Source organism: Rhinoderma darwinii, chromosome 3 (assembly GCF_050947455.1).
Source record: "Rhinoderma darwinii isolate aRhiDar2 chromosome 3, aRhiDar2.hap1, whole genome shotgun sequence".
In the NCBI taxonomy this organism is placed as follows: Eukaryota; Metazoa; Chordata; class Amphibia; order Anura; family Rhinodermatidae; genus Rhinoderma; species Rhinoderma darwinii.
The window spans coordinates 163,546,304-163,559,374 of record NC_134689.1 but is presented as its reverse complement, the minus strand read 5'-3'; the positions used below and the strand labels follow the sequence as shown (position 1 = coordinate 163,559,374).

Genomic DNA, 13,071 nt, shown 5'->3' with positions numbered 1-13,071 from the left:
GATCCAGGGGCATCCCCCCTTCTCACTTTCCCCTGAATGCTGCAGTCAGCTGTGATCGCAGCATTCAGGGGAATAACGGCGGAGATGAGCGGTTTCTCTGATCTCCGCCGTTATAGAGCGGGGCTGCGGCTGTGTAATACAGCCATTGCCCCGCTCCTGACAGGAAGTGCGCGCGCGGTCAGCATGAGGTGATGCGGCCGGCGCTGCACTAATGAGCGGCAGTTCAGGCACTGAAGACAGAACATGGGGGTGTTTTGTAGCGCGCCCGCCATGTTCTGTCTCCAGTGCCGCCGCTCATTAGTGCAGCGCTGGCCGCATTGCATCATGCTGACCCCGCAAACTTATCATGACTCAGGAGCGGGGCTGTGGCTGAATTACACAGCCGCAGCCGCGCTCCCATACATTCATGTGTATTATACTGAGCTGTGCGGCTGCAACGTGCATCCCTAATGTAGACAATATCCGGCATATAAGACGACCCCACACTTTTGACATTTTTTTAAGGGTGTAAAAAGTCGTCTTGTACGCAGATATATACGGTAGTTAGTTTAACGAATAAAATGTTTGCCAAAAATTGATCAGTTCTCCAGTGAATAGTGATGCCAAATTGGTGTACTTTATCTAACATCTGGCACCACTAGAGCACTAAAGACTTCACAATTATTTTTCGCTTCAACTGCATCTCCCCCCTGGTTCATATGTGGCAACTGCATATAAGTGTAAAGCTGACATTTACAGAACTTTTTAGGGAAGGCATAGGAGTCAATAGGGCCAGGGTAGGACAGATAAAAATTGGGTGCCAGCAACAATTTCCTGTTTAGGGTGCATTCATTCTGCGGGATACGGATACATAATTGCATACAGGAGGGACACTCACATAAATGAGTTAATATAATGCAGGACATTCAACGTCATAGATATGTTCCATCATGTGCAGATAAATTATATAAATACATATATTATATCTATCTATCTTTGAATGACTTTTTCTATTTTGCGATTACTGTGTGTTCCCAGCATACCCATATATAGATATCATTGGCAAAAGTGATCTAATAGTAACAGAGTCATAACAGTGACCGCCTGATCTGGTTAATGACAATACGGTACTTAGTGCAGTTTGCCTTTAACTATAAATGTAAGTTGGCTTGAAAAACCTAACCTTCCACTGGCAACGTATAATTCTGCTGGGTGGGCAATAAAAGATTAAAAAGATAGACATTTCCACTGCCTAGGTAAGTAGGTAAAAATCAATCTTTGTGTTATAAAAGGAGGTATTTGTTCATTTGCACATATCAGATGCGATTGGCCCCCAAGAGTATATATTACGTATCTCTTATTTAATATCTGTGCATGTTTATGTTTTGGGGGATTTTTAAATAAGAAAAAAAAAAACTAAAAAGTCTACTTACTTTGATAGAAATTGCACCATTGCCCAAACGCCACCATACATAAGTCCTTTAATCAACCAGGAATCTATGTCAAGGTCAGCAATAAATCCGACTAACCAAATTACCAGGAATGGCGTTCCAAGCATTACTTTTTGACGAAATTCCTGAAAAAGTAAGACCGCAAATTAAGCCAATGTACACACATGACTACTTATTCTGAAACGTCACCTAAAAAGTTAAGTACACTTTAGCAACATCCCAAATACAAATGTATTGCCCAAGCTTGAACACCTTAAAAGTCACATTAAGATTGGATAAAAAACATCCTGAAAGTGTCACTTTTTTTTTTATTAAAGAAAATGTTGTTTGTGTCTCATGCCTCATGTGCATGCCTTCAAAGCGTACCTCTACGGTCAGTGAAAAATGATAACGCAGGAGTGTGGACCAGAAAACAGTTTTTCTAAAATCACTTGCATTAGCCATCTTGTTTCTAGCAGCAGCACAGACTTTGTAAAGTCCGTGCGGCGGGATGCTCTTAATGCTAGATTCACACGAACATGACAGATTTATGCGTGTAAATGAAGCGCATGAATCGGTCAGTGTGCGATGCGTTATTGCATCAGGGTGCTTTGCGAGTGGCATCGCCCTCGCAAAGCACTTCCTTTTTACAATACAATTGATGCGCAAATCACGAACAGCACCGTGTGGAGTGCGTGGTTTTCACGCACCAATTGACTGAAATGGGCGCGTAGGTGCGTGAAAACGCACCAATATAGGACATGCAGCAAGTTTCACGCAACGGAAACAGGCTGTGCGAAAAACACTGCATGTCTGAATTGCATAGGTCCGTGTGACAGCCGTTGTTTTAAACCAATGGGAGGCATTTTCGGACATTTTTTGGCGCGGTTTCTGACGCAGTTTCCACGTCAAATAACGTGTAAAAAAACTCAGTGTGAACTGACCCGAATGCTAATAAAATCTATGATACACCTGTGGGATCAAAATTCTCACTACTCCCTTAAATGAATGCCCAGAGGGGTGTAGTTTCCAAAATGCAGTCACTTCTCAGGGGTTTGTATTGTATTGGTTCCCTTAGGCCCTTGGAATTTTGAGGCAGATTTTGATCTGCATGCACGCCGTTTGCCGCGTTTTTTCCCTCACGCCCATTGAGTGCCACGGGCAAAACCGCTGCGAAATACGCTCTCTCTGCCTCCCATTGATGTCAATGGGAGGTCAGAGGCGTAAACACCCGAAGATAGGGCATGTTGCTTCTTTTTACCGGTACAAAAAAATGCGTCTGGGAGGCATTTTCGGCCGTTTATTGGTGCGTTTTCCAACGCGGTTTCCGCGTCAAAAAACTCTGTGTGAACAGGGCCTTAGGGGCTCTACAAATGCGACATGGCGCACAAAAACAAAATCAAGCAAATTCTGAATGCCAAGTAGCGCTCCTGCCATTCTGAGCCCTGCCGTGTGTCCAAACAGCAGTTTATGACCACATATGGGGTATTGCCGAACTTGGGAGAAATTGCTTAACAAGTGTTGGGGTGCTTTTTCTCCTTTATTACTTGTGAAAAAAAATTTAGGAAAAAAATCAACGTTTTAGTGGAAAAAAAATGTAGATTTTAATTTTCACGACCTAATTCCAATAAATTCAGCAAAAAACCTGTGGGGTCAAAATGCTCACTCTACTGCTAGATAAATTCCTTGGGGTTCTCAAATGGGGTCACTTTCGGGGGGGTTTCCACTGTTTCGGTCCCTCTGGGGCTTTGCAAGCGTAACCTGGCACCCAAAAAAATAAAAAATCAATCCAGCAAATCTTGAACTCCAAAAGCCAAGGTTTCAGCCACTCATATCAGGAAGAGGAAACATGTAGGAGCGCCTCGTAGCTACGCCCCTGACCATGTGTGTACGATGCGGAGATCCTAGAGTGATTCCTCATGCTTCTCCTCGCCGGTTCTCTGGCTCTCCGGTTTACAGACTCCCCTTGCTGTGCTTGGTGAGAACTGATATCAGCACTGAAAAGGCATCAATGCCGAACGGTTCCCTAATTGAATGGCCCTTCATTGCACGGTCTCTGACGCCCTTTACGGTTTGTTGCCCTTTACTCAAGTGGAATAGCATAGCCGAGGCCAACAACACAGAATGGTGTATTACGCTGCTCTTCCTACTGGCTGAAAACGGAATTGGTGAAACACTGAACATAGAATACTGAAGTCAGCAAAGTACTATGTAACATACTTTGTTATCTGCCATGCTCTGTAGATCATATGGCTTTGTCCGTTTTCGCAATACAGATCATTTTTGGGCATACATTGCTGGATTTCTCATATATCATCCTATGATTTTCTTATAATAGCCTGCATGTGCCTTTTGCCTAACTGGATTGAGCCAAGGGGATGCCAGCCAGAGTAAATGCATAATATTATCAGAGTCTCTGTTGTTTCTAGATGTTTGCATTCTTCACAATATCATGCTTCGTGCAGAACGATGCCTGTCAGTACTTGCATACTTTTATTAGAGAGCCTTGAGAAGATTGATTGATTGACTGATGGCCTCTTATATAAGGAGGCTGAAACCTTCCTTGGAGTCTTTTTGAGTCTCTTTTTTCCCCCTCCTTTCCTCTTCCATTATTTTTTGCCACGGTGGGAATCTACTTTGGTGGGGGCATTATTTCAGGACTTTTATAGGGCTGAATTTATCTAATCCTGATCATCTTTACAAAAACATGTTGGCGGCCTAATTTATTTTTTTCTGACGGTGGGAGCTGGGGAAGATCTGAAGTTTAATTGGTCCTCTCGTTCATAAATGGACTTTAATGGACTCTTGTTGGTTATATTTTGTCTTCTATTCCATAAGGTCTTAAAAAACAAGGGAAAAGGGAATTAAGTTGTATAATCTGGGGGCCATTATTAAGGAATCCCTACAGGACAGTCAATTTATACATATTGAATGCTACGGATGAGAACGAAAATAGTGGTTCGGAATATTCGGGACATGGGTGAGACATTAAAGAGATTTGCAATTATGGGGTATATAAAATCTCACTTTCCTTCAGTTGTTTGTTTATTGGAAACGCACTTAACAAAAGAGATGATTAGTAGATTGGAGAATAGATGGTGGGCACCACAATTCTATTCTACACACACATCTCGTATTCTAGGGGTGTTCGTGTACTTATTCACACAGCAACATTTTTGATAACTATATAGATGAGGAAGGAAGGTTTGTGTTCCTTCAATGGATATTAAAAAAAGAAACACTAGCTATTTTAGCATTTGTATATGTACCACTTCCGTTATCCGTGGTGTTTAAGAAATTGTGTGTATTTATGTTGGAAAGAAAGGACAGTCCTGTAATGGTTATTGGAGACATGAACTGTGTAACGGATGAGACCATGGATAGGTTTAACCCTGAAAGAGAGCCTAGAATTTTGGTAATAACACCTTTGGCCAGAGTAAGTGAGGAGTTGGGCCTGTTGGATATCTGGCGGCTTAAAAACCCACAAAAATCAATGTTTTTCTTGTTATGATGCCTCACACCACACAGGGTCACGAATTGATATGGTGCCGTGTAGCGATTCCTTTCTTACGTTATTGGGAAAATTATATATGACACCAGAAGTATATCGGATCATTCACCAGTTGTAGTGTTCTTTAAATCGGAGGATAAGTCTAGTCTCCCAAAAAGTATTAAAATTAACCCGCATTGGTTCACGATGATACAAAACTTGGATTTAATAAAAGCCCAGATTAAAAGTATGATAGATATTAACTGTGGCTCAGCTCCGGACTTAATAGTGTGGGTGGAAACAATAAAGGTGTTTATTAGAGGTATGCTTTTTGGGAATATTGTCAAATTAAAACGTGAATAAAATAAAGTTGAATGGGGAAAAATAAAAAGTTAAGAGAAGAATGTGGGAAAAATTATATTAAAGCCTCAACGGAAGCCCTCCTGAGAAAAAGTCCCAGAAGGAATATAAAGGATGCTGACAAAATAAAGCTCAAAATAAAAATGGTTCTTTTTAGGGGAAAAAAGTTTCTGTGAAGCAGGTAGCCCAAATAAGATGTTAATGAACATTATTAAAAATCTAAATAAGGGTAATAATGTTTTAGCGTTGAGGAACCGGGCAGGTTTAATAATTAGAGATGACTCAATGATTAGAGATGAATTCTTTCAATACTATTCAAATTTATATAAGTCCGAGGTAAAGTATAGCGAGGTAAAGTTAGAGGAGTATTTAGACTATCACCTGGGCTCAAATATCATGCACCCAAAGGGAACGATTAGACCTCCCAGTTACTCTGGAAGAAAGAACAAGTACTTTAACCCCTTAAGGACATGGACTAGTTTTCACATTCAGGATGCAGCCCCATTTTTCAAATCTGACATGTGTCATTTTATGTGGTAATAACTTTGGAATGCTTTTACCTATGCAAGCGATTCTGAGACTGTTTTCTCGTGACATATTATACTTTAAGTTAGTGGTAAAATTGTCGATAGATTCTTTATTTTATTGTGAAAAACACCAAAATTTAGCAAAAAAAAACCTGGAAAAATTAGCATTTTTCCAAATTTAAATGTATCTGCTTCTAAGACAGATAGTAATACCACACAAAATAAATGCTAATTAACATTTCCTATAGGTCTACAAGGCTTAGAACTTTAGCAGAAATTTCTCACATTTTCAAGAAAATTTCAAAAAGGCCATTTTTACAGGGACGAGTTCAGTTTTGAAGTGGTTTTGAGGGGCCCATACATGAAAATCCCCAGAAATCACCCCATTTTAAAAACTGAACCCCTCAAAGTATTCAAAAGAGCATTTAGAAGGTTTATTAACCCTTTAGGTGTTTCACAAGAATTACAGCAAAGTAGGGATGAAATTTACAAATATATGTTTTTTTTGCAGAAATTCATTTTTAATCCTTTTCTTTCTGTAAGGGTATGTTCACACGAGGGCGTCCGTAACGGCTGAAATTACGGGGATGTTTCAGCCTGAAAACATCCCCGTAATTTCAGCCGTACCGGCATGTGCAGGCGCTTGAACGCCGCGTCAATTACGGCCGTAATTGGCGCTGCTATTCATTGGAGTGAATGAAGAACGGCTCCAATTACGGCCAAAGAAGTGACAGGTCACTTCTTTGACGCGGGCGTCTAGTTACGCGCCGTCATTTGACAGCGGCGCGTAAATATACGCCTCGTGTGAACAGACAAACGTCTGCCCATTGCTTTCAATGGGCAGATGTTTGTCAGCGCTATTGAGGCGCTATTTTCAGACGTAATTCGGGGCAAAAACGCCCGAATTACGTCCGTAAATAGGCCGTGTGAACATACCCTAACACAGAAGGCTTTACCAGAGAAACGCAACTCAATATTTATTGCCCGGATTCTGCAGTTTTTAGAAACATCCCACATGTGGCCCTAGGGTGCTAATTCACCGAAACACCGGCCTCAGAAGCAAAAGGAGCAACTAGAGGACTTTGGGGCCTTCTTCAAACCGGACATGGTGCCTAAAATATATTCGAATAAAAAGAGGTCTTGTGATGCCAAAACAGTGGAATCACGAACAAAAGATACACCATTTGGCAAACTACACCCCCTTAAGGAATTGATCAAGGGGTATAGTGAACATTTTGACCCCACAGGTTTTTGCTGAATTTAGTGGAATGAAGCCGTGAAAATGAAAATCTAATTTTTTTTCCAATAACACGTAGAAATGTTCCATTTTTACAAGGCATAAAGGAGAAAAAAAACCTGAAAAATTTGAAAAGCAAATTTCTCCCGATTACAGCAATACCCCATATGTGGTGATAAACTGCTGTTTGGACACAAGGCAGGTCTCAGAAAGGAAGGAGAACCATTTGGCTTTTTGGGCTCAAGTTTCACTGCAATGGTTTTCGGGTGCCATGTCGCATTAGCAAAGCCGCTGAGGGAACAAATCAGTGGAAACCTCCCAAAAGTGACCCCATTAGGGAAACTACACCCCTCAAGAAATTTATTGAGGGGTATAGTGAGCATTTTGACCACACAAGTTTTTTGCTGACTTTAGTGGAATTAGGCCGTGAAAATGAAAATCTAAATTTTTTTCTAATAAAATGTCGACATTTTAAATTTTTACAAGGCATAAAGGAGAAAAAGCACCCTAGCATTTGAAAGCCAATTTCTCTCCATTATGGCAATACCCCGTAAGTGGTCATAAACTGTTTGGACACATGGCAGAGGTCAAAAGGGAAGGATCACCATTTGGAGCTCAAATTTAGCTGGAATTGTTTCGGGTACCATGTCACGCTTGCAAAGTGCCTGCGAGACCAAAACAGTAGGAACCCCCCAAAAGTGACCCCATTTGGGAAACTATACCCCTTAAGGAATCTATCTATAGGTATAGTAGGCATTTAGACCCCACTGGTCTTTTGCAGAATTTATTGGAATTAGGCCGTTAAAATGAATATCAACATTTTTTCCACAAAAAGTTGAATTTTCACAAGGGATAAAGGATAAAAAGCACCCCAACATTTGTAAAGCAATTTCTCCAGAGTACGGCAATACCCCATATGTGGTCATAAACTGCTGTTTGGACACACGGCAGGGCTCAGAAAGGCAGGAGCGCTATTTGGCATGCAGATTTTGCTGGATTGGTTTTTGAGTGCCACGTCGCATTTGCAAAACCCTGGAGGTACCAGAGTACAGTGGAAGCCCCAAGAAGTGACCCCATTTTGGAAACACCACCACTTAAGGCATTTAACATTTGCCTGGACATATGACAGAGCTCAGAAGTGAAGAGCAACATGCGCATTTGAGGTCTGTTTTGGTTATTTTCAGAGCATTCGCCCACAATTGCAGGGCTGAGGTCAAATAGTAAAACAAACCCCCAAGTAGTGACCCCTATTTTGGAAACTACACTCTTGAGGCATTTTAAGGGGTGTAGTGATTATTTTGCCCCCACAGCGGTTTTTAAATTAGTAATTAAAGTGCAGTGGATGGTGCAAAGTGAAAATTGCAATCTTCCGCTGATATGCGATTTTAGTGCACAATATATTTGGCCACCGAAGACACACACCTCGTAAACTGCTAAGCTGGTTCCCCCGGGTATGGCGATGCCATATAGGTGTATGTAAACTGCTGTTTGGGCATGCTGTAGGGTTCAGAAGGGAGGGAGCGCCATATGGCTTTGAGCGCAGATTTAGCTTGATAGTTGTTCTGTTTGGGGTTTTACTGGTATTTCAGTTTATAATGTGGGGGCCTATGTAGCTGGGCAGAGCTCATCAGGGCATAATAAGAGGGTATAATAATGCGGTAAAGAAATAATATTTCAGAGATATGTGGCCGGTGTCGCACTGATAAATGGTGGCCAATCTTACCCGCTTTTGGACACTGCACATTTTGTGTCACGATATTCTGAGAGCCAGAACTTTATTTTACAGTCAAAAAAACTGTGTAAGGGCTTGTTTATTGCGGGACGGGTTGTAGTTTTTATTGGTACTATTTTGGCGTACATAGGACTTTATGACGACTTTTTATTCCGTGTTTTGTGAGGGGTGTTGATAAAAAAAAAAATAGTGATTATGGCATGGCTTTTTATTTTTTTACGGTGTTCACCGTGTGGGAAAAATAATATTATAGTTTTATAGATTGGGTCGTTACGGAAGGGGTAATACCAAATATGTACTTTTTTTAACGTTTTCATTTTTTCCCTATAATAAAAGACTTATTATAGGAAAAAAAAGGCAGTGTTTGTTTTGAACTTGAAACTTTTCTTTTTACACTTATATTCAACTTTTTTTTTGTCCCACTACGGGACTTGAGGACCTGCACCTCTGATCTTTACTTTAATGCATTGCACTACCCACATAGTGCAATGCATTAGAGCTGTCAGTCATTCACTGACAGCAAGCCTATTAGGTCCCATCTGTGGGCGGGGCCCAATAGGTTATTGTATATGGCCGACAGGGAGGCCATTATTAGGCCGACCGGGAGGCCATTATTAGGCCGACCGGGAGGCCATTATTAGGCCGACCGGGAGGCCATTATTAGGCCTCTGGTTGCCATAGCAACGATCGGCATCGTCAAGATGACATCGTGTCGATGCCGATTGCTACAAACCACTAAGATGCCTCGATTGCTTTAGATCGTGGCATCTAAGTGGTTAATTGCAGGGATCGGAGCTAGCTCCGTTCCCTGCCTTTACAGCACGGTATCAGTTGTTGTCGCAGGCTCATCTTCTGAGCCATCTTGTTACTGCGGCCGGACACCTTTTAGGCCCACCTCTGGGCGGGACCTAGCGGCTTCCGTACTTGGCAGACAGGAGGCCATCGTTGTGAACACCATAGATGCAGTGCTCGCTTTTCAGCGCTGCATCTAAGGGGTTAATCGGCCAGATCGGAGCCTAGCTCCGGTCCTGGCCTTTAAGCAGTGATCGCTTTAAGCTATCACTGCTTTAAAACGGTCTGCAGATACAGTACCCTGTTAATGCGCTGACGTAATAGTCCGTCAGCTTGCGTTAACAGGACAACGCCTGTGACGTACTATTACGTCACATAGCGTTAAGGGATTAAAGGGGGCAAAGGGTAATTCAGCACCGGGTTTGGATGGGTTTCCCTTCGAGCTGTACAGAAAATATGAGGAGTTCCTTGCGGCACTATATAGGACACAGTGCTCATCAATGAAGGCAGATAAATTGCGAATTACTAGGACAGAAGCAAACATTATATTGATATTAAAAACAGATAAAATGCCAAGAAAAAAAGTGGACTCAAATCGACCAATCTCACTGTTAAATACAGATGTCAAAACTTTCTGCAAAAGTCTTGGCAATTAGATTTGCAAAAATAATTTCAACGGTAGTTCAGGAGGATCAAAACGGATTTATTCAAGGCAGAACATTGCGGCAAAGTGTCCGACGAGTCTTTGGCAATATTCAGGTGAACTCTGGGGGTGGTCCTCGCTCCATCCGGTCGTTGGACACAGTTAAAGCGTTCGTTGGAGTGGGGATACCTTTGGGCAGCGTTGAGAAAATTGGGTTTTGGCAAATTATTTATTGGATTGGTTAAATTACTATATACCGGTCCTAGAGCTAATATCCGGGTCAATGGGAAAAATTCAGAGTTTTTTCTTATTAAAGCGGGGTACGAGGCAAGGCTGTCCTCACTCTTCCCTGTTATTTGCCTTGGCGGTTGAACCTCTGGCCAATCTAGTCAGGGGAGATCGGTATATTGAGGGATTTGTCGCTGGGGAAAGAGAGGATAAAATTGTCCTCTACGCGGATGACTTACTCCTGTTTCTAAAAGATCCAGAGGGTAAACTGTAATGTAATAGCAAAAATTTGGACCTTCTTTTTTTTTTTTCTGGTCTTGAAATTACTTGGGCGAAATCCACGCTGTTATTCCTTGATAAACGAAATGTAATACTACAAGATAAAATAAAACTGATATATCCAGTTCAAAAATGTAAATATCTAGGAATTTAAATCTTCAATGAGGGGTAAACTACCTTTATCAAAAGCGGACAGAATTATTCTGATAAAAGCAGTTGTATTACCTAAATTATTGTTTATTTTTTGAGTATACCCAGTCGGGGTCCATGATAAGCACTTTAAAAGAATTATTATTATGTTTAACGAACTTATAGGGGCGGGGAAAGGGTTAGGATAAAATTAGACTTTTTATGCCGTCCAAAGACAAGAGGAGGTTTGGCATTTGCGGAGATCCGCCTGTATTTTTTGGCAGTTCAATTGCTTTACATTAAGGAATGGAACAAGGACAAATTTTTGATGTGGGTTATGTCTAAAACCAAAAGGTCAATACTGTTAGAATCCAGCCAATTACTATCTGGCGCACTAGCAACTGTGCCAACAGCCCGTCATCTACATGACTGTTGGATTCTCATGGGTAAAATGCTAGGAAGGAAAATTTCAATAGAATTTTCACCTTTATGGCATAATTCATGGTTAGAGCAGCTCAAGGATATCTGAGCTTCCTCTCCTAAAACAAAAAGGAATAAGGTGTATACTAGACGTAGTGGAAGAGGGAAAAATTAAATCATAGGAGCAACTTTTAGTGGTTTTTGATCTAACCTCAAAGGAAAAGTTCTCCTATGCTCAATTAAAACACGCCCTTGACCACTTGGACAATAAATGGCTCCTTTATAAGGATGTTACGAATGGCTTCTATTCAAGACTTTTCATCCACGAAGTAGGGATTAAGGCCTTATCTAATATTTATAAAACATTGTCAGTGTTTAATTCAGATAAATTTGAATTTAGGAGTATTAAAAAAAATGGGCAAATTACCTGAAATATGTAGGGAAGCTAAAATGGGATATTATATATAAAAATATTAGCAGAGGCTCATTAAACAGGAATCACCAATTAATACAATTCAATATAGTTCACAGACTTTATTATACTATTATAAATCATAACAGTACCACTTGGAGGAACGTTAAAAAGTCTTTCTAGGGCCAATAGTAGTGATTTTATTCCAGAGCAATTTTTAGTAATCTTGTGTAGTTTGATTCCACGCCTACCTTGGGGTGGGTAAGGGGGGGGCAGGCTGTGTTTCAAGGGTAGTGGTAAAAGCTTTAAAAGTTATATTATAGTGCAAAGTGTGTATTGTAATACTTGTTTATTACCACATGTGGGGTATTGCCATAATCGGGAGAAATTGCTTTTCAAATATTGGTGTGCTTTTCCTCCTATATTCCTTGTAAAAATGTCTACATTTTATTGGAAGAAATTTAGTTTCTCATTTTCACAGTCTAATTACACTAAATTCAGCAAAAATACTTGTGGGGTTAAAATGCTCACCTTACCCCATGATAAATTCCTTGAGGGGCATAATTTGCCAAATGGTGTCTTTTTGAGGGGTGTTTCCACTGTTTTGGCACCACGAGACCACTTAAAACCTCACATGGTGCCTAAAATGTATTCTAATAAAAAGAAAGCCCCAAAATCCTCTAGGTGCTCTTTTGCTTCTAAGGCCGGTATTTCAGTCCAGTAGCACGCTAGGGACACATGTTGGATATTTCTAAAACTGCAGAATCTGGGCAATAAATATTGAGTTGCGTTTCTCTGGTAAAACCTTCCGTGTTACATAAAAAAAATATATATTATAATTTAATTTATGCAAAAAAAACTTAATTCTGTAAATTTCACCTCTACTTTGCTTTAACTCCTGTAAAACGCCTAAAAGGTTAAGAAACTTTCTAAATGCGGTTTTGAAAACTTTGTGGTTTGCAGTTTTTAAAATGAGCCGATTTATGGGAGGTTTTAATACATAGGGCCCTCAAAACAACTTTAGAACTGAACTGGTTCCTAAAAAAATTAGGTTTGGTTAATTTTCTTGAAAATGTGAGCAATTGCTGCTAAAGTTATAAGCCTTGTAACATCCGAGAAAAATAAAAGGACTTTACTTTGTTGGCATTATTTTTTTAGACATATGGGGGATGTTAACTAGTAACTATTTTGTGTGGTATTACTATCGGTTTTACAAGCGAATACATTTAAAAGTAGAAAAATGCAAATTTTTGCAAATTCCCTCCAAATTTTTTGTGTTTTTTTTTCCAATTAAACACCGAATATATCGACCTAATTTTTCCACCGACAAAGTACAATGCGTCACGAGAAAATCTCGGAATAGTTTCGATACATTTTAAAGTCATTACCGCATAGTGACATGTCAGATTTGAA

General features: G+C 40.4%; 1 protein-coding gene across 1 annotated transcript in view; it reads right to left on the bottom strand.

Annotated features, from left to right (window-relative positions):
- The window catches only part of ZDHHC17 (zDHHC palmitoyltransferase 17), a 115,225-nt gene that overhangs the window by 35,574 nt on the left and 66,580 nt on the right, over nucleotides 1-13,071 (bottom strand). The window contains exon 9 of the mRNA XM_075856997.1: nucleotides 1,413-1,555. Within this exon, the coding sequence (XP_075713112.1) occupies nucleotides 1,413-1,555 (143 nt within the window). The remainder of the gene's footprint in view (nucleotides 1-1,412; nucleotides 1,556-13,071) is intronic.